The sequence below is a fragment of the Ichthyophthirius multifiliis genome (genome assembly GCF_000220395.1).
Source record: "Ichthyophthirius multifiliis unplaced genomic scaffold scaff_1120509250883, whole genome shotgun sequence".
NCBI classification, from domain to species: Eukaryota; Ciliophora; class Oligohymenophorea; order Hymenostomatida; genus Ichthyophthirius; species Ichthyophthirius multifiliis.
In genome coordinates, this window is record NW_004086408.1 from 1 (window position 1) to 22304 (window position 22304).

General features: G+C 15.3%; 5 protein-coding genes across 5 annotated transcripts, besides 29 other annotated features; 3 read left to right on the forward strand and 2 right to left on the reverse strand. All coding sequences in view use genetic code 6, as the record gives it.

Moving 5' to 3' along the window:
* The first annotated feature begins 7 nt into the window (after nucleotides 1–7).
* Nucleotides 8–83: a microsatellite.
* Nucleotides 84–420: 337 nt separating this feature from the next.
* Nucleotides 421–468: a microsatellite.
* A 384-nt stretch (nucleotides 469–852) lies between these two features.
* Nucleotides 853–885: a microsatellite.
* A 719-nt stretch (nucleotides 886–1604) lies between these two features.
* Nucleotides 1605–1658: a microsatellite.
* Nucleotides 1617–1654: a microsatellite.
* A 1556-nt stretch (nucleotides 1659–3214) lies between the features above and the next one.
* Nucleotides 3215–3320: a microsatellite.
* Nucleotides 3233–3320: a microsatellite.
* Nucleotides 3321–4340: 1020 nt separating this feature from the next.
* IMG5_106940 (hypothetical protein) lies at nucleotides 4341–5348 on the forward strand (the record flags this gene model as incomplete). Its single annotated transcript, XM_004034999.1, has 6 exons — nucleotides 4341–4420; nucleotides 4483–4588; nucleotides 4656–4793; nucleotides 4866–4910; nucleotides 4965–5101; nucleotides 5321–5348. Coding segments are annotated over 6 exons (534 nt in total), but the record flags the coding sequence as incomplete, so codon positions are not given.
* A 1122-nt stretch (nucleotides 5349–6470) lies between these two features.
* Nucleotides 6471–6550: a microsatellite.
* Nucleotides 6518–6570: a microsatellite.
* An 8-nt stretch (nucleotides 6571–6578) lies between these two features.
* Nucleotides 6579–6611: a microsatellite.
* A 1131-nt stretch (nucleotides 6612–7742) lies between these two features.
* Nucleotides 7743–7776: a microsatellite.
* A 132-nt stretch (nucleotides 7777–7908) lies between these two features.
* Nucleotides 7909–8412: a microsatellite.
* Nucleotides 8321–8389: a microsatellite.
* Nucleotides 8413–8855: 443 nt separating the features above from the next.
* Nucleotides 8856–8904: a microsatellite.
* A 1344-nt stretch (nucleotides 8905–10248) lies between these two features.
* On the forward strand, nucleotides 10249–11272 carry IMG5_106950 (hypothetical protein; the record flags this gene model as incomplete). The annotated part of the gene is made up of 1 exon (XM_004035000.1): nucleotides 10249–11272. A coding segment is annotated over one exon (939 nt), but the record flags the coding sequence as incomplete, so codon positions are not given.
* Nucleotides 11273–11397: 125 nt separating this feature from the next.
* IMG5_106960 (protein kinase, putative) lies at nucleotides 11398–12081 on the reverse strand (the record flags this gene model as incomplete). Its single annotated transcript, XM_004035001.1, has 2 exons — nucleotides 11398–11799; nucleotides 11857–12081. The coding sequence occupies 2 exons, from the start codon at nucleotides 12079–12081 to the stop codon at nucleotides 11398–11400; spliced, it is 627 nt and encodes a 208-aa protein (XP_004035049.1).
* Nucleotides 12082–12942: 861 nt separating this feature from the next.
* Nucleotides 12943–12989: a microsatellite.
* A 632-nt stretch (nucleotides 12990–13621) lies between these two features.
* Nucleotides 13622–13657: a microsatellite.
* A 524-nt stretch (nucleotides 13658–14181) lies between these two features.
* Nucleotides 14182–14250: a microsatellite.
* A 154-nt stretch (nucleotides 14251–14404) lies between these two features.
* Nucleotides 14405–14436: a microsatellite.
* A 767-nt stretch (nucleotides 14437–15203) lies between these two features.
* Nucleotides 15204–15244: a microsatellite.
* Nucleotides 15245–15948: 704 nt separating this feature from the next.
* Nucleotides 15949–16006: a microsatellite.
* Nucleotides 15951–16053: a microsatellite.
* A 1208-nt stretch (nucleotides 16054–17261) lies between these two features.
* Nucleotides 17262–17287: a microsatellite.
* Nucleotides 17288–17610: 323 nt separating this feature from the next.
* Nucleotides 17611–17643: a microsatellite.
* A 550-nt stretch (nucleotides 17644–18193) lies between these two features.
* IMG5_106970 (hypothetical protein) lies at nucleotides 18194–18456 on the forward strand. The gene has a single exon (XM_004035002.1). It carries the CDS (start codon nucleotides 18263–18265, stop codon nucleotides 18446–18448), a length of 186 nt encoding a protein of 61 aa, XP_004035050.1. The 5' UTR covers nucleotides 18194–18262; the 3' UTR covers nucleotides 18449–18456.
* A 221-nt stretch (nucleotides 18457–18677) lies between these two features.
* Nucleotides 18678–18730: a microsatellite.
* Nucleotides 18731–19101: 371 nt separating this feature from the next.
* Nucleotides 19102–22072, reverse strand: IMG5_106980 (IQ calmodulin-binding motif family protein, putative; the record flags this gene model as incomplete). The annotated part of the gene is made up of 6 exons (XM_004035003.1): nucleotides 19102–20083; nucleotides 20139–20494; nucleotides 20539–20775; nucleotides 20876–20959; nucleotides 21009–21407; nucleotides 21452–22072. The coding sequence occupies 6 exons, from the start codon at nucleotides 22070–22072 to the stop codon at nucleotides 19102–19104; spliced, it is 2679 nt and encodes an 892-aa protein (XP_004035051.1).
* Nucleotides 20781–20825: a microsatellite.
* Nucleotides 20801–20852: a microsatellite.
* Nucleotides 20813–20849: a microsatellite.
* Nucleotides 21044–21081: a microsatellite.
* Nucleotides 21125–21154: a microsatellite.
* Nucleotides 22073–22304: the final 232 nt, after the last annotated feature.

Here is a 22304-nt window from a genome sequence, read left to right on the forward strand (position 1 = left end):
GTACTAGTATAGTATATATATATATATATATATATATATATATATATATATATATATATATATATATATATATATATATATATTAAAAAAATTAATTTTTACTTTTTATTATTTTTTTTATATAATTTTTATATTAGTTATTCTTTTAATTGAGAACTTTATTACATTTATTTTTATTAATTTTCACTTGGTAGTGTTTTTCTAGTAATTGACTTATCAGAATATTATTCATAACTATTTATAATTTACTTAACGTATGAATTAACTTAGGGTTTCTTCACTTTTAATTTATTAATTCTATCCTATCTTGAAATTTTATAACAAGCAGCTATATTATTTCTTTGCTTTAAATCAAGATTTGTACAAAAATAATATTTTTTTTCATATTCATTCTTTTTTTATGAAGATTAATTGTTGTTTTTTTAAAATTATGTATTTGTTATATTTTAAGAATAATTATTTGATTATTCTTAAAGTGGTTTTTATAAATAATAAAAATACTAAATGCTTATTTTTATAAAATCATTTAGTATTTAAACGGTTTCTTCCATTATTTTATTTTAATCTAATTAAATTGATTTTATTGTAAAAAATAGATTTTCACATTATTTTATTGAATTTAAGTTTTATTTTGATTCTATAAAAGTTTATACATTATTTAATAAATTGATTATATTCTAAGGATTTGTGAAATATTATTAAATTTAAGGCCATTTTTTTTATTCTATTTCAGCTATTTCTTTTTCATTTAAAGTTAAGGTTAAATAAATTAAACATTTCGTTATTTTTAATACACAATCTTAAGGTGTTTTTATTTATTTTAAATACTTTTTTTTGAAAATAAAATAATAAATATATTTATATTATATATATATATATATATATTGTCTTTTTTTATTCTACTTATAATTATTTTATTGTTATTAAATTTTATTAATTCTTTAATTTCTTCAATATACTATTTTATTTCTAATAATAAATAATATTTTATTTTGTTATTGAATCTGTTTAAGAATTTTTACTATCAGTTTATAAATATATACTTTAAGACAATAGTTTTTAATTATTTATTTTTTCAATAATTTATTGTTAGTTTTCATTTGTCTTTGAAATTTATTATTTCTTTTCATTTACAGATTTATTATAGTTTCTTAAATTTGAAAAAAAAAAATATGAATTAAATTATTTATAGTTAGATTGTATATATAATATATTTATAAATTATAAAATTTAAAAGTTCTAGAATATAAAAATACTCTGGACTGGCATTTTATTAATATAGTTTAATAATTTCATGTATTTTTGAATTTAAATCATCTTTTTTACCAAAAATAAAAAATTAAACATTAAAATATATATTATTTTTTATTTTATTTAACCTTAATTTAGACTTAATGATTAATCATCCATATTTTTTTTTTCTTATTATTATTTATTTATTTTGTTTTTTTTTTTTATGATTTTTAATAATAAATTCATATGCTAAAAAGAAATTAATAATAAATAAATAAAAAATTAATAATTTTTAAAATGCACATAATAAAATAATAATAAAAAAAATTATGAATACATATATATTTAATATAAAATAATCAATTTAAAATTAATATAATATTTATTTATTTTTATTAATAAATATTTTTTATATTAATAATAAAAATGATAGAATCAAAAAATCAAATTTAATAGTCGAATACATCTTCTGTATTAAATTAAAGTTTAAATATCTATTAAAATCTATATATGAAAGGTAGATCAAACAGTACAAAAGTTCAAAACTCAGATTTATTTTAAATGAATATAATATAGAATAATTCAATATTAAAATAATAAGAAGAATATAATTAAAAATAGTAATAATAATTAAAAAAAACTAATGTAATAATAGTAATAATAATAATAATATAGAAACAAATTTTATTTAAAATAATATCATGTTAAAATAAAAATAATTGCCATCTCCTAATAATTAATAATATTAATAACATTAATAATAGCAATCGATATTATAATTTAATATTAATTAGAAAGTAAAAATTAAAAAATAGAATTTAGTAAAGTAAGAAGGTAAATAATTTAAATAAAAATACATAAAAAAATAACGAAATATGTGAAAAAAATATGAACACCGATTATTCTTTAAATAATAATAAAATTTTATTTTCAAATTAAATAGAAGGAAATATTTAAAACAATTAAAAATCTGAAAAATCAAGTAGTATTATTTTATCAAAAAAAATTCTTAAGTATAGCAAAATATTAATTTCTAAAATTAAATTAAGACTTAAAATACGAAAGCCTCATAAAAATAAACAGCAAAAAAACAGTTTAATTCATAATAAGAATTTTCCTCAAATATTAAAATTTCTTCAAAAAAATACAACTAATAAAACAGTTCAGATAATTATAAAATTTATTTAGAAACATACAAAAATATGGTAGAAAATTATAAAAGCAAACTATCTTAAAATAAATAGATATAAGAAGATAAATTTACAATTAATAATAATTTATAAGAATAATTAATAAATAATAATGTTTCTTCAGAAAATTAAAATAATATATATTATGAAAATAATTTAAAAAGTGCTAAAAATGAAGTTTAAATAAAATAATAATTTTAAGAACCTGCAAATACATAAAATATGAAAAGTTAAAAACTTGGAAATCTATTAAAAATTTCTTTTGGAATTGACTAATGTAATATAAATAAGAAAAAAAACGAAATTATTAATTAAATTAACTAAAACCAACATTTAATTAGAAAAACACCTTCTAATTCAATTTCTAATGTGTTATAATTAACATCATAATAAAATAATTAGAACATTAATTATGTAAAAAGTGAAATATAGCAATAATATAAATAATTATAACTTAATCTTGATTTAAACTAAAATAATACAGAAATTATAAATTAAGGAAAAATAAAAGCATCATCATAATGTGCAGATTAATTTAATTATTAATACTCAGATGATAATAATTAAAATGTGAGAAATACTTCTACAGGGTCTACAAGTAAACTAAAACATTAAAATATTAATACACCATATAAGTCATTTTAGTCGCTTATTCAAACTAATTTTACTGATAAATTGAAAAGTTAAAGTTTTAGGTCGTAAAACTATATAAATAATTTAATAATTCAAAAATAATAATTTGTTGACAAAGGATATTTTTTTGAATATAAGTATTTATTATATATTATATTTAAAATAAATATAAATATAAAAATAAAAAGACATATAAAAAAAAATATAAACAAAAATACAAAAAAAATATAAAAAAAATATAAAAAAAATTTAAATAAAAATATATAAATTTGAGTAGATAATAATTGAATAATTATGTTGACTTTGTTACTAATATTAAACATCCTTATATTTTTATGGAAAAATAAGTAATAAATGAGTAAGAATATAAATAAATTATTAAAGATGATGTTCAACTTAATTTACTTAAAATTATTTCAGAAAATAATTAATAATTTTCGGTTTGGAAAGAAGTAATTAATTTTTTTTATTTAAAAAAAAAAAATTAATAGAATTTGGAAAATAAAATTTAGCAATTAATAAATTAGCAATATAATATTAGTAATAAAAAATATAAAAATACGGATTATATTTGAAAAAAAATTAAAATTTAATACTTAAAAATATTAGAAATTTACTTAATATAAATAATTTTTTGTTTTTATTAAATTTATATATTTATATATTTTGTACATTAATTATTTTATTTTTTAAATAATTATAATTTTTATTTATAGAAACATATAATTAATATAAATCAAAACCTATCTACATAAAATAAAAATCACATTTCTAAAAAATATATTATTAATCATTTAAAAAAAAAAATATTATATATAAATTTAAATTATATTTTTTAAAATATGGAACGCGAAGATTTTACAATTTACGGAATTTTAAATCCAAAAGAAATACATGACAGTATTAAACTTTAAGATTTAGAGTAAAAAATAGGCTAAACTATTAAATTTTAATATTAATTTTTTAATAAAAAGGGCTTTATGTGTATAATATTTAGAAGTAATTATTTAATCTTTCTAACAAAAAATATAACTTATATTAAACTTATATAAATTAAAAATTATAAAAAATATAACATTTAAAATATGATAAATATTAAAAAAGTTATATCCTATGTTTAAAGCAGTAAAAGATATATATATGGAATAATATGACGATACGATATAGTCTACATCGAAATTACCAATTTAAAAAATATTTGAGATTTTACATTCGGCTTAATTTATTTAAAGAACTCCTAGAGTATTTATATTTTATTTGATAAAATATTTTATTATTATAAAGTTTTTAAATAATATGTATACATCTTAATCTATAAAAATTATTGAATCAAGTATAATTATATTTTTGAAAGGTTTACTTAAGTACATATATATTATTTAAAATAATATTATTATTTAAAAATTTAATTTTAAATAAAATATAGGTTAGAAGAAATAAGGAATGCAGTACTAATTTTTGTGCTTAAAGAAATGGAACATTAGACTACAGGACTTCCTTTAAACGAAGACGTTATAAATAACTTATTAATGGCAAACCCTATTATTTTATATTAAATATAAATATATTTATTTGTTTTTTTTATAAAATTAATATTAGAAAATAAATAAAGTTATAAGTCAAGATATCCTCAAAGAATGGATTAAAAAATGTAGTGAAATTGTTGAATATAAAGGAATAATTTAAATTCATGAATTTTTATATTTAGTATGTAATACAGTTTAAAGACATTAATTTGTAAATAATACTAAATATATATATAGTTTTATATATTTTTAAATATTTATATTTTATCTAAATAAATAATAGATTGATAAAATACCCAAAATTCCTATGGATATTGAAAGGGATAAAGTATTTTTAATTATATTAATAATTTAAATTTTTTACATTTTATTTAAAATATAGTATGGATTATTTAAAATAGAATCTGCTAAAGCCTCTACATAAAAAAACCCAGACGCTAAAATATAGAACCATATGAAATATTAATATAATTTAGAAAAGATGGTATTTGAAGGTCGATAAATGTATAAAAAGGAGGAGTAATATATTGCCAAAGAAAAAATAAAACTGATTTAATATTAAAGAATGACGATAATTTTTAATAAGAATTTCGTTCTTTACTACGTGATTCGTAATTATATGAAGAAATAAAAGTTCGTTTAAGAAATGCTAATTAATTAGTTAATTAAGCTAAAATAAACGGAAAACTATACAAAGGTACTGTTATTTTTTAAAATTAATAAATAAATAATAAAAAGATGTAAATAAAGAAACAGAAGAATCTGAAGATGAAATCGATAGTAGTTAAAATTAAATAGGCTAAAAAATTTAAAAATCATAGATTAATTATAACAAAATTGAAAAAATTTAATAAAACTCTACCTATTAAAAAAAACAATAATAAAGACCTTAAAACGCATTCATAACTCAAGTAAAATAAGAAGTTAATCTGCACAGACAAATGGTAAAAGATCAGGCTTATAGCCATTATTTTTAAAAAAACAAAAAAAATTCGTATACTATTCCGCCTCCGATAGTTTTGAGACCTTAAACTGCAAATAAAAGGCCTTTAACAGGTTTAAATTTAGACTCTTAGACCGGAATTTAAAAAAATTATATCAATTCAGTTAGGCCATAAACTAGTATAGGTGCTTCTTAAGTTTAAAAATAATTAGTTAAGAATATTAGTTAAACAGAAAGTATTAATATTTTAGGATAAACGGTATCTACATCTACTTAATGCATTACTAGACCTAATAGTTAACTTTTAAATAAAAATGAGAACGTTTCAGGATTTCATAAAAGAATGCTTTTAAGTTCTGCTAAATAAAATAGAAGAGATGTTGATAATTTAACGGAAATTTAAAAAAATAATGTGATATTATAATTTTTTTAATATTTCTAATTTCTTATTTTGATGTTTTATATTTTTTTAAAAAAAACTAAATCAAAAATAAAAAAAGTCGAACAAAAAAAATTAGTGTTGACATTTTATTTTTGATTGTGTTTTTAAAAAATATAAAAAAAACAACAAAAAATGAAATATATATATACAACAGTTATAATTTATTTTAATTTTTTGAGTAAATATTTTAAAAAACTTAGTCAAAATAAAGGAAATAAATAATTTTATAAAGTACTTTTTTTATTATTGATTAAGTTTATTTAAAAAATTATATTATAAAAATAAATAAAAATAAAAAAAAATTATTTATATTCATATTTTTTATTAGTCTTTTGAATATTTTGATTAATAATTGTTAGTATGGGAATAAGAATAATTTAGAAATTAAAAAAATAGTTTAGAACTGTTTGTTCCTTTTGGAAATATTAGTAAAAAAAATTATTCAATTAATTTACCTTGGTTTTAAAAATGAAAATATATAAATATATTTGCAATATGTAATTATATTAAAAAAAAAAATAACATATTGCAAATTAAATAAAAAAAAAGAAATATTTAATATTATATAATATAAAAAATATATAATAATATTTAAAATTATAAATTTTTATAATATATATATATAAATATATATATATAAATATTAATAAAATTTTATATTAAATAAACAATTATTATGAATTTTTGTTTTTTCATTTATTTTTTATCCTTATAATTTTTTATTTTAAATTTTATTTTTATTCTTGTTTTTTTTAATTTATTTAACTACTTTTTAAATTATCGTTACTCTACATTTTTTTTTTTCTTGAATTTTTATTTATATATAACTTATTTATATTTTAAAGAAAAAGAGGTAAATTTGCATTTAAACTTGAGCAAGATAAAGGTTTTTATTCATATTTATTATTTATTATTTTATTTTTTTAAAAACTTTAATATGTATTAAAATTCATCACACTAATATTTATATTTTTATAAAATAAATAAATAATATTTTAATTTATTATTTTTACTTTTTATCTTTTATTTATGTATTTATTTTACTTAGACTATTATTTTCTTTTAATTTATGCTAAAATTTATTTATTTCTAATTCCGTGTTAGAAGATTATTTCGAAATTTTTTACTCAGTTTCCATATCTTTTATTTGCTAATCTAAAAAATCTATTTCTGCTAATAAATTATTTTTTTTATTATAAATTTGATTAAAATTATTATTTTTTTATTAATTATTTTCACTGTTTTAATATAATTCTTCTGAAACCTATTCTACTAACTGTTCTTAAATTTAAACTAATTAATTATTTCTACTTTTATTATTATTATTTTTAATTTTCAATGTATTTTTAACTTATTAATTAGTTGCTTTTTAAACATCTAATTTTTATTTTTAGTTTTTGATAAATTCTTCATCTTTTTATATTGATTCATAGTTATTTGATAAAAGATCGTCTTTATTTTATTATATTTCGTTTAAAAGATTATTCTAATATTACTATTAAATTTAATTTCTTTATTCAAATTCGTTATCTTTAAATTAATCAAATCCATAATAATTATTTTGATTTTTTGTGCTTTAGAGATAATTGCTTTATTAATCTTTATTTATTTATAATTTATTTTATTAAATTTCATTTAATTATATTTTCTAATTGTGAAGTATTTAATTTAGTTATTAAACTTATTTAATATTATTAATTTAAAATAGCATTTTTTCATTCATATTTCTGTTATTTTCCGGTTCTTTTATAGTTAATTTACTATTGATATCATAATATTATCGAATTTTATTATTATCTACATTTTATTCATTTAATAAAAAATTTTAATCGTCTAAATTTTCGGAAGAAATATTATTAAATTTTTTGACTAAATTATATAATTTTTATGCCGAAGCCGATAAATATGATTTATTTATATTAGTAAAATTATTATAAAAAAACTATTACTATTACTATTACTATTACTATTACTATTACTATTACTATTACTATTACTATTACTATTACTATTACTATTACTATTACTATTACTATTACTATTACTATTACTATTACTATTACTATTACTATTACTATTACTATTACTATTACTATTACTATTACTATTACTATTACTATTACTATTACTATTACTATTACTATTACTATTACTATTACTATTACTATTACTATTACTATTACTATTACTATTACTATTACTATTACTATTACTATTACTATTACTATTACTATTACTATTACTATTACTATTACTATTACTATTACTATTACTATTACTATTACTATTACTATTACTATTACTATTACTATTACTATTACTATTACTATTACTATTATTATTACCATTACTCTTACTCTTACTATTATTACTCTTAATATTACCATTACTCTTACTCTTACTATTATTACTCTTAATATTACTATTATTATTACTATTATATTATATCTTTGCTAAAAGAAGCTTCTATAATATTCTATTTAGTTTACATTTAATATAAATTTTCTTAAGTTAATCCAAAAGAATGTATTATTAGACTATTTTCAGGATTCATTTCTTGCTATTTTTATGAATCTTCTAATGCATTTTAAATTGTACATTGATATGTTGAAACACCTTCCGATTATTAATTTATGAAATTCTTGATACATTCTTTTACTGTTTTAAATTAAACTTTTTAAAAACTATTTATATTTGCTTGATTTTCATTACTCATAATAATATTTTAACTATGATTTTTTTATTCAGATGTATTGATTTCCGATTACTATTATTAAATTTATTATATGTTTTATTATTAATGAAATAACTATTTTTATTAAAGAATTTATTACTATTATTATTAAATTTATTAATTCTATTAATAATATTAATTTTTTTTTTTTTTTTATTATTATTAATTATATTATTATTAGTTTTATTATATTAAATATTATTGCTAAGCTTATTAATTTAAAGGAATTTATTATATTTATTGATATTAATTACATTATATTTATTATTACTATTAATATATTTACTTTTATTATGTTTGTTATTATTTCTAGGTCTAATACTTTTATTAATTTTATAATTATTACGTGCTTAATTGATATTGCATATTTTATTAATTTATTTAAATGTGTTAATTATTTTTAGGAATTAATTTTATTTGCTAATTTAATTAAATTGAATTTTAATACAATTGGCTATATTATTAAAGTTATTATTATTGTGTCGATTAGTAAATTTAATTTTGTAAATTGTTGTTTTAATTTAATTATTATGGCAATATTTAAGTTTATTATCTTTGCTATAATTATCTTTTTTAATTATTAACTATTGGAGAGTAAATTACCTTTTGTTATTAATAGCTTTGTAATGTATTATTATTATAATTTGAACCCCTTGATAATTATCTTTATGAATAAAATTATACTTATTATTAATCTATATAAGGACGTTAAAAACTTTAATAATGAGTTTCACTTTAATTAGGCATTTGGATCATTCTCATTTTTTTGATTTTTTTTAAATTTTTTTTGTTAAATAAGGTATATTTTTTCTTTTATAATTTATTTTCAAATTTAATTAACTAGATATTAAACAATTTATAATTTACATTTAAATTTTTTATTTTATATAGTACTTTTCTTTCTTTTTTTTTAAATTATTTTCATTATAAATTAATAAAAATTTGTAAAATTATTTTTTTATAACAAATTATTATAATTATAATTTATTTTATAAAACAAGAATGTTAAAATAAAAAATTGTTTCTATAAAAATGTTTATATTAAATTTAAATATATTATTAAACAACAAATATTATTACTTATAGAATATAAATTAACAATTAAAATTGATTCTTTCAATCTTAGTTTTATTTTTTAATAATTTAAATAGAATATTTTATATTTGTATCAAAAAATTATTTTGTAAAATAAATTAATTAAAAATTAGTGTTTATTTAATAAAAGTTAGAATAATATTAATTTAAAAAAATAAATCAAAAAAAAAACTAATACTTAAAAAAATTCTTATTTTTTTTATCAAAATATAATATATAAATTCGAGATATGAAAAAATTATTTATTTTTAGTTTTTTTTATACTTTTAGTTTTCATTTAATCCGCATATATTATTTTTACAAAAAAATATATATATGAAATATTTTAATCAAGAAAAGCAAGTATAAATATAAAATAAAAACAAAAAGACTATATATAATTGAAATTAAATATTTTAAATAAAAATATTTTTTTAACATTAAAATAATAATAAATAATTAAAAAGATAAACTTAAATAAAAAAAAGAACAAATAAGAATAAAATGGAAAAAGTAATAAATTTCATATAAAAAAACAAATACATCCTAGGAGCTACAGCTGCAGCCTCTACCGCCCTTTTCATTTTACACTAACTAACAAAGGAATCTGAAGTTGAGCTTGAATCTGTCTAAGATTAATTAAAAAAAGTTGAAAATTAAGAATAAAAATAATAATAATAAAATAACCCTTAGTGTCCATAAGGTGGTGAATATAATACAAAATTGAACGAGATTTGTACTTATTTATAGGGATTAAAATTTGATAAGAACAGTATTGAATATATCTACGAGATAATGTAAAACTCAATTAAGTTAGTGGAAGAGGAATACGTTCAAATGACTAAAACTAATAGAAATTTGCGCCGATAACTACTCTAAAATAATTCTAGTGAATAATATTTAGATGCTATAATGAAATATAATGAAGACATAGAAAAATCACTTGAAAATGCAAACAAATAAATAATTGCTAAATTAGGAATTTCATCATAAGAATTCGAAGATTCCGTAATTTAATTAATGGAATAAGGAAGATATTAAGAAATTTATATGCTTTAAGCCACAATGAGATAAAAAATGAAAGAATTTATCAAAAATGACATTAATGTGCAAGTTACTATAGATTAAATGAAAGAATTAATTCAATATTAGATTAATCTTTTGAATGAAAAACCAGCCCTTATTAAAGAAGCTATATCAAAGATGTCTTAAAATTAAGAAACTGTGTAGTAAATACCTATTATTATATCAACCATGTTAAATGATTATGTATTTGAAAAGTTTAAACTCGAAGAAGAAGATTAAATGAAGTTTATGGCTAATCCAAATGTTTTAAGAGATTAGGAAATTATTACACTTTTATAATAAATTGAATAATCTATGTATATGTTAATGTCTAGTTTAGCTTAATGACAAAAATTATTTTATTTTATTTTTTTATTAAGGAAAAATTTATTTATTATATATATAAGAAAAAAAGAAAAGATTTTTTTTAATATTTTTTTTATTTATATATAAAATAAATATTTTGGAAAAATAATTTTACATTATATATATGTTTTTTAAAAATAATATAATTGAGAAATATAAATAAATTAAATTATAATAATTATAAAAATTTTTCATTTTATATTTTAATATATCAAAATAAATATATATATTGAGGATAATAATTTATAAATATAATATTTTTTATTTATTTATTAATATATTTATTATGTATCTATTTACAAAATTTTGAAGATAATCAATATTTTCTATTTTTTATATATTTATATATTTATTTTAAAATTAAAAAATAAAAATAATTACTTTTCTAATTTTATTTTAAGATTTTTAAATTCTTTATAAATTTATTCAAAATTTTAATCAATTAATTAAAGTTACTTTACTAATTCATCAATTCTAGGTTAAGCCTTTAATTTTATAGTTTTTACAAGAAAAACTTAAAACAATTTGCTTAAATGATGAGAAGCTTACATTTCAATATGTGAATCTCCTATACATATTATATTAGTAATAATCTATAATATGTTTTTTTTTTTCATTTTTCAAAAAAAAAAGCTTATAAATAAAATAACTTATTTATCAAAATAATTAGATAAATCTTTAAAAGCTTCAATTTTCCATTTTAAATGGTCGTTTGGGAAATATTATTCGTATTTACTTCTTGCAGATATTATTTATATTTTTTCGGTTTACAATATTTTATTTACATATGGAAGGAAATAGCTACTTGTTTATTCAACCCACCCTAATAGTGCATTTGTGATAATATAAACTGATCCATATTAAAGACTTTACATTATTAATTATGACTATTATTTAAAAATGAATAGTTATTTTTTAAAAAATTTACTGCTTTTTCATCTAGCATTTGCATATTTTTATTTTATGATTCTGTTAAATTTTTGAATTTTTATGTTTAAAGGCTTGATGTGCAAAAAATGGTATCATCCCAATCAAATATTGTTACTTTTTAAAATAAAAAATTATAAAAATATATGTGGTGCAATATCATTTTTTTGCTTTTATTTAAATTATATTTTTAATTATTATAAAAAAAAATAATAGCTTAAAAAATACATGTCTAATGTTTTTGTGTATTTTAAGTTTTTAGTATTTTTAATGCAATTAACTTGTCAATATATTTTGTTCTAATGTCATTTTATTTTTTTCTACATAAATATTTGCTAAATAATCTCCTTCTTTATTTGCAAGACTTTTCTCTATTTAAAATTAATCCATTATTAATTAATTTTCTTCATCTAAATTTATATCGTTATCGTTTTCATGTACATACAAATTATTCAAATCTTATTGCTATTAAATATCTTATGAAATATGCTCTATTTATGTTTAAGAAAGTGATTTTTCTTGCTTTATATTTTAATTGCATTTTTTTGTTCTGTGTAAAGCCAAAATTTAAATTCCGTGCATATGTATATTAATTTATTTATTTTTGTAAAGGTTTTATATAAGTACAAATTAATATTTAAAAATTATAAAAAATTAATACTAAAAAATCACATTTGAAATTAATATTTATTTGTAAAGTTAAATTTTTATGAAACAATTGTTTATTTATGATAAATGGAAAAAAAAAAAAAAATTAATTTTAATAATAATAAATATATATATATAATTTTATAATAAAAAAAAAACAAAAAAGTTAAAAATTTCAATATTTTAAAATTAAAAATTTCAATATTTTCAATTGATTTTTGTAATTAAAATTTTTTATATCAAATATAGTTATTATTTAAGTTAAAAAATCATATGTTATTTTTAAAATTAAAAACTTTAATATATAAATAGTTAATATATATTTAATTTATAAAAATAGAATTAATAATATATTATTTTTCTTTGATATAAAAATTTAGAGTTATTCATATAACATATATATTATAATTATTATTTAGAATAATATACTATATAAAATTTTTAAATTGTTTTCTTATATTTTTAAAATAAAATTATAATATATTTTATAGTCATTTATTTTACTAATGTTCTAAAAAATTTCATATTTTCAAAAAGTTTTCAATATTTGTTATTTTTTTTATTATTTATTACCTATTCTTATTAACAAGATTATTAAGTTGTTTAACCTACTTTTATGGTTGTATTTAGCTTTAACTAAAGTTTATTTAATGCCATATTCTTTTAAATTATTACAAAATTATTTGAATAATTTAATTTGAAATATCATATTTTCCTTTAAAGTATTACGCTAATATTAGATAAAAGTTATCTAGTTAATTTAATAAAATTAAAATTTCTAAAAAAGTTCTACATAAAATATTTAATTTAAATTTCTAATAATTTATGATTATTAAAAAAATATTTTATTATAATTATATTTTATTTATATATTATTTTACTTATAGTATTTTGTATATTATTATATTAATTTTTCCATCTAATATGGAAGATATTTTTTTAGAATTTAAGAATTAATTATTAAAATTAATATTTTAGCCAATAAAAGTATTGGCTAAAATAGCTTTTTAAAAATAATTTTTTAATAATTATAAGAAAACCTTTAATAATATTATAAATGAAAGTTTATATAGCATGTTTTTTTAAAAAAAAGAAATATTTTTTTTTTGTTCGAGAAAATAAGATTGATTTAATACAAATTAATTTGTGAATAATTAGTTAATTATTATTAATAAAAATTTATATTACAAAATATATTTTTTTTCATTTTTTTCTTTAAGTATTTATTTAAATGCTAAATTGGATATTAACTGTTACTATATTTTAATAGCGTCATACAATAATGAAATAATAATAAAATAAAATAAATTAAATAATTATAATAATAATAGAAAATAAAATAACTATGTTATAAAATATTAAATAAAAAATGTCTAAAAATAATAAATTATTTATTTAACTTAATTTTTTTTATATTTTAATAATTTATTTTTTTAATTATTTTTTAATTCAAGAATTTATATTTTTAAAACAATGGTTTTGTATATGAATTTTAAAAAATAATAATAAGGATAAACTATAAAAAAATATTAATTTTTTTATATTATATATACTATATATAGTTAAAAAAATGGTAAAATAAAATAATTTTATATTTAGTATATTTTTTGGTGTGGACAATATTTTTATATTTTATTTATTTTCTATTTTATTTAATAAAATAATAATTGCTTTTGTAAATATTAATTTAATTTCTTTTTTTATATATTTCGAAAATTATGTATTAATAAGTTGCGTCAATTGGATAAAATTATATAGTATTCTAATTTTATGATTATATATCAAAATATATGACTTTAATTAATTATAACATGAATATATTTTTTATTTTAATTTTTTTTTTTCAAAAATATACACATGTAGTATTTTTTTATTAGTAAATATGTATTAATTTGTTTTACGTCAACTTGTATAAAACTAACTATTTTTTAAAAAAATAAATTAAAAGATAAACATATACAATAAATTAATTTAATAAAAAATTCTTAAAAAAAAAAAAAAAAATCAATAATATTCAAAAAAAAAAACATATCAAATGGCACAAGTAATTACCTATAATTATGCTTAAAAATTTTTCGATAAATCAGTATCTTTAACAAACACCCTTTATTTAAAAACAAGAATTAATAGTTCATTCCTTGAAGAAAATGCTAAAAAATTAACTAACTTGCCTTTAGTTTAAAAAGTAACAAGCAATATTGATTAAAGAATAGATTAAACAATAATCTAAGTTTAACTTACAAATAAAAAATTATTAGAATTAAAAACTAATGTTTTATAAAAAACTGTCTAAACTAAAAATAAAATAGTGGAAAAAACTTAATAAACTAAACAAAATTTAATAAAGTAAGCTTAATTTTATGGTAACATATTAATAGATGAATTAGAAGTATAAGTTAAATAATTAAACTAATAAATGAACAAAAAATTAAATTAAGAAAAAATATAGAATAAGAAGAAAATCAAGAAGAAAAACTTTTGTTAAGTTAAAGGGCTAAAAAGTTGGTTTTTAACTTAAATTTGCTAGGAAAATTAATAGTTAATAGTTATCTTGAATAAATTAAATATTTCCCTACTTATATTTAAACTCTTCCTGTAATCTAAAATGCTTAGGAAAAATACTTAGCTTTTTTAGTCAATAACTTCTAAATTAGATACAATTCTTCGAAGTAAACTTTTATGCTTATAATTGAAAATGTTAGAAAATAAGATATTAAATTAATTTTTGGGTTAGCTTAGAAAAAATATAGAAGTAGTTATGCGTTAATAAAAGATAATAAATTATTAATTAATTTTGCTTAGGAAAAAGTATAACATCTATCGAATTTAGTCAAGGATATTAATTAGATTAGATATAAAATTGCAAGTTAAGCTCTATCTTTATACGAAAAAACTTTGTAATAAATTTAATCATTAAAAGAGGTTAAATAGTTATAATATAAATAAGAAGAATAATTTCAGTGATTATATAAATATGTATATTTGTTTTGTTAAAAAATAAACTTTATTTTTTTGATTTCATTTGTTTTTATTTTAAACTAAAAATAATATAATTATAATTAAAATATTTATTAAATATAAATATTTTATTTTATTAAAATTTATGAAAAATTAAAAATTTCTTTCTTAAATTATATAATATTTAAGTTTAAAAAATATTAAAAATAAAATATATATATATATATATTTAAATGAATATACACATATATTTATATAAATTTATATTTATAAATTTTTATATATATTTAATACATATTCATTTATATTTATATTACTTCAAAAATTGTTTTTTCCTTAATTTTTTCTTTTCTTGTATACAAGTAGTTTTTTATTTTATAAATTTAATAAATTTTATTAATAAAAAAATAGTTTTTATTTAAATTGATAAAATATTTTTTTTTTTTATAATATTTAAATTTAAAAATTTAAATATATAAATAAATTATATATTCATTTTTTTCTTAAGAAAATATTAAATTCTGTGTTTTTTTTTCTAACTATTAAAAATTAATAGAATTTTCATGTTAATTTGGAAAAAACTTAAATTGTTATTTAAAATCTATTTATTAATTATTATCTTTATAATCAAACAGCCTAGCATTAGGGTTTTTAGTTGTATTTTTGAAACAATTATTAGTAAAATTCGAATTTTCATTAAAACTTAAAGAATTTGTAACACTCAAATCCATATATTTTTTTTTAAGTTAATCGAATTAATTTTATAGTTCATCAATTTCTTTTTAAAGACTTTTTATTTAAATATCTTATTCTTTATTTTTTTTTTAAGGTCATCTTTTTCTATATTAGACTTTTTTTTTACAACATTTAGACGCAATTTCTAATCTTCGAATTCTTTTATTTATTTTTTTAGTTGTTCAATGTTATTTTCTTACTAATCTATTAAAAAAATATTAGTTTTTTCTTAAATTTCTTTTTTTTTATTTCATCTTTTAATTTTTAATATTGCATTTGTATTATTTGGTTATTTTCTTATAAAAATTATATATTGCATTTATATTTTTGATTTTCTTTTTACAATTCTTCTTATTATTGTATTAAATGTAAACTTTTTTAATAAATTTCATTTTTTTCATTTTAAACTTTGGATAATTCTTTTACTTTTTCTTCTAATTCATTTTTTATTTTTATTAAATTCTCACACCAATCTTCTCCCAAAGTTTCGTAAAACTTCATCAAAAAATCATTTTTTTATTAAATGTTAAAATTCAAAGCAATTAAACCGTTTTTTAAAAGCTTTTTTCGGCACATAGGGCAGTTTGATTGAATTTCTAAATGTTAATAAATACAAAGTGTATGAAATATATGACCACATTATGTACTCATTAAATCTTGTAATGTTTCTTCTTAACATATTGAACATAGGGGAATTTCATAGTCTTTTTTTATAAGAAGTTTGTTTTTTAATTCATTTTTTTTGTTTTTTTATAGAATAATTTATATATATATATATATATATTAATTTTTTTTTTTTTTTTTTTTTTTTTTCTTAAAAATCGATGAAATTAAAATAAAAAAATTAATTTTAATATAAAGTTTTTTTAAAATAATAGTGTTTATAATTAAATAAATTAATGCAATATTTTTAATACAATAATAAACAGATTTCTATTTTACTGCCAATAATTTTATCATATAAAAACACTAATAATTTTTATAAAATTAATGTATTTTTAATTAAATATAAAACAAATTTTATAATTAATTGATTTATATATAATTTCTAATTAATTTTTTACATATGCGCTAAAAAATATTTTTATATTTAAATAAAAATTATTCATAAAAACAAAAACATAGTATTATTGATTTATTTATAAAAATAATATTTATATAAATTAATAATCAAAGCTAAATTTTTATTATGAATAAATATTTTTATTTCAATATTTGATTTAAATTTTGAATAAAAAATTACTTTTTAAATATAGAATACTTATATTTTATACAAATTATGTTTAAGAAACGAAATAATTAATTAAATTAACATTAATTTTTGTAAAATAATATATAATTTTATAAACTAATATTCTTTAAATTATCAAATAGAAAATTATAAAGCTGGTTAATTAATCTACAACAAAAATTATATTTATCTATAATTATATTTTATTTACTGATTTATTAAATTAAAAAAATTATAATTTTTAATATATATTTAATTTTAAATAGTTTTAATAAGCATTCCCACAAATGCATTATTATAATAATAAAAAAAATAAATAAATAAATAATTTGACTATTTAAATATATACACTAAAAAATAAAAATAAAATAAAAGAATAAATGGGAGCAGATAATTCTAGAGACTAAAAAATAGAAAATTTTAATGTTGAAAAATATAGAAAAAATGGGCTAAACGATTAAGAAATATATTAATTGTATTAAATATTTTTAAGTTTATCTCCAAATCAAGAAGGATTAGTGAAAACATCGAAAATAAAACAAACCTATTAAGAATCAATGAATAAGGCATAATTTGATTTATAAATAGGATAAATGGATTATTTAGATTGGGATAGATTCTATTTAATTATGAGTAATGATATTATTGAGAAAAAGTAAAAATTTGGTGATGTTTAATTTGATACTCATGCAGCTGATGTAGGATGTGTTTTTTGTCCATATACTGTTGATGCGAAATAATGATATATATTTTTTTTTTTTCTTATATAAAAATTTATATAATGGAATACTTATAAAAAAAAAATTATATATAAAATTGTTCTAATAATTTTATTAAAATAAATGTTTTAAATTTCATTTATATCTTTTCTAAATATATTTTTTGCATTTTTTCAATATGATACTTTATATTTTTCTTTTTATTAATTAAAAAAAATTAACAAAAATATATTTTACATACAATGTATGTTAGTTATATATTTATTTTATAATAATTTTTATATGTTATATTTTAAACATATTTTTCAAATTTCTTATTTAAGTATAATTTATTTAAATATTACTATTTTATTGAATATTAATAATTAATGTTTTTTATTTATTTTATTTCGTTTTTTATCATATAAATTTTTTTTTTTTTCTTTAATTTTAAAATACTATTAAAATAATTATTTATTTTATTTAAAAAAAAAAATATATATAATATTTTTTTTTTTTAAATAATATTTATTAATTCATTACTTAAAAAAATAAATTATCAATTATGTAATTCATTTTATTAAATTATTTTAACCTATATTAACCTACATGTTTAAATATAAAAATAAAATACTTTATATATAAAATTTTAAATTAAATATCTTATAAAAACCTTATTAAAATTTTTATAAAAATTTTCAGTTTTTAATTTTCTCATCTAAAATAAACTAATTATTAATATTTTAATTTCCTTGAAGTAACTAAGTTTCGTAGGCCTTATTAATTTACCTAACTTTACTTGCAATATTAATTAAAAATAACTAATCTACCCTCTTATTATCATCTTTTAAAATAGTTTCCTTTTAAAGATTACTAGTACCAATTTATAAAATTAAATTAACAGCTTCTGTTATTTATTTCATATTTTTTTTTTGATTTTCACTAATAGTTATTAAACTAACAATTCCTTTTTCGATTTCGTCCACAAGCAAAAATACAGATCCCACTTTTTTCTCTACATCATATGAAATACCATTTTTTCTACATAAATTGAACATTTCTTTAAATGAAATACTTTTTAAATTTTAATGGAAAATATAAGGGATATACATGAATGTACGTTCTTCAAATTCATCAATAATGTTTGAATTTTCTTAATTTTCATTTTAATCGCTAAGAAAATATTTCCCGTTATTTCTATCGAATTTTCCCTATATTAGGAAATCAAATATAAAAAAAATAGCACTATAATCATTTAAATAGCAATCCAAGCCTATAATCCAAAATAGAGGGTGGCCTAGTTTATTAGTAGGATCTGGAAATGCTATTAAATTTATTGTAATATAACCATATATACCTTTATTATGTAAGGCATTTCCTATTGTGTTACATAAATGTTTTATGTTTAGTTAAGGAAGTGATGTTTGGGGAAAATTGCAACCAAAATTGACATATTCAGACCCATACAGTTTATCATATGAAGACATTACTGTAGTGGAGCTATCTGGATTTAATTTAAATAAAATTGAAGAAGAATATATTTCTTATTATAAGGCTAATGGACAGGCTTCTATGATACCATTATTTATTAAAAAACAATTTAAAAATTCCTAATATGTTTAAAATAATGTTGGCATAGAAATTTAAATTTTAAAAGGTAATAAAGATTCTATAATTTCTCTAATTTTTTTATTTTATATGTTAATTAATTTAATTTATATTTTTATTTAATAACCTAATTTTTAATACATGTTTTTCTTCAAGCTCAGTTTTTTATTTTCTTATTTCGGTTAAAGCTCTTATTGTTTCTAAGTTAAAAAAAGCAATTCCTCTCCCATTTATTTCATTATCTATTTTAAAAAGCCATATGTTTACATTAGAGTATTTAGATATTAAGATCGTTAGTTTATCGAATAGATCGCTTTCAGATTTTATATTATCAGCACCTGGGGCTGAAGGAAATTAGCATTCATCAAAAAGAATTTTTGCTTGACTTTTTTTGCTATATTAGTCTATTAATTCAAAAGGACCACTAAATATTGGAATTTGAAAAAATATTCCTAGTTATATATCTTCTTAAGATGGTTTACCCTATTATTTTAATTATTTTAGTATTTTTTTAGTTTATTTTTTACAGGTATTAAAATAGCTTGTTTTCCTTATATTATTTGTTTTATCTTATTTAAAGCTTTTGGACAATAAAAAATAAGTTTTGAAGTAGAAAATGTTTCAGGATATATATTTAAATTTTCGGGATATATAAAATGAATTTTATCTTTAAAATCAATGCATTCTCCAAGTTCTAAAATTTTAAAATAATAATTTATTATTTCTTATTAAATTTAATAAGGAGAAATATATATGATTTCGACCTATTTAAATAGATAATAAAAATAAATATATATAAAAATATATATAAATATATATTATATATATATATATATATATAATTTTTTTTATATATTTTATTACATTCGGATCTTTAATTGCAAATATTCTTGAAATTTATAAATTTTATTTTTGTTTATAATTTTCCATTGTCATTTTCTAAAATTACTAATTTTTATAAAATATAATTTAAAAATTATAATAAATAAAAGTTAACAGATATTGATAAACTATTTAAATGAATTTCTATTCTTTTATTTGAAAATATTTATTTAAAATTTTTTTTGAAATCTTTTTGTATATTATCTTCATAATATTTTATTTTAGCTTAGAATCTTTATTTTAATTATCTTTGTTTTAATTTAAAATTTAACCAAACAAAGATTTTCTATTTTTTCTCTTATTCATTATATTATTTTAATTTCATTTTTTATAAATCTCTTATTGCTTATCTCATTCTAAAACTACAAATTATTTTAATTGTTGCCCAAGCTTTTCCTTTAAAACATCCAATATCTTCTGCTGGAATTACTTTTTTGACCATTTCTTAATTAGGAATACAAGAAATTAAATCATTTAATCTTATCCTATTTAAATCATCAATTAATTTTATTAACTTATTTATTTTAATATTTTTATTTTAAAATAAAAAAAAAATACCTTTAGAGTGTCTATATGTAATAACTTAATTTAATATTTGATCGCTAAATTTTCAAATTTCTTAATAAGTCCATTTATTGAACCCCAAATTTAATAATTTTCGTTTTTAATTTCTTTAAAATCATCATTAGCTTTTTATATTTACCCATTTTTTATAACGAAGAAACGCATTTTTTTAAAAATTTCGGTTTGCTCAATTTTTATTGGTGCTTTTGATATTTAATTTATATTAATATCTTCCTAATTTTTATTCTGAAATTGTTTTCCTTTAAAAAACCTTTTGTTTGATTATGTTCTTTTGAATACAGTCGATGTTGAAGTTATAAATAAATTATTATTGCTTGTATTTACTGGCAAAAATCTATTACTATTATCTTAATCTAATTTATATTTATGTGATATATCGGTATTTATATCAATATTATCGTGAAATATTTTATTTTAAAAAGGAAACTATCTTTAAAATTTTAATGAATATAATTTTTTATTTATAAAATTTTACTATTTTCTTGAAGCTGATAAAACTGGTGTACCTTAGTTAAATATTGAATTTAAATCCAAATCTTTAGGAATAAACCCTTAATTTACTAAATTAATTAGACCTTTATCTAAATCAGACATTGATATAGGAGGAAATTCTGTAAACGGATTTTTACGAATTTATCTTGAAATCATTTATGTTTTAGATATCCTTCCAGGTTAAGATAAAATATTTTTTTGAAAATAAAATGATCTTCCTATATCAAATTAAACATTATTTGTCCTATTTTTTTTTTTTTATTTATTTAAATATTTTATATTTTATTTATTAACAATTTATTATTGAAAGTTTTTGAATTTAATTATTCTATTG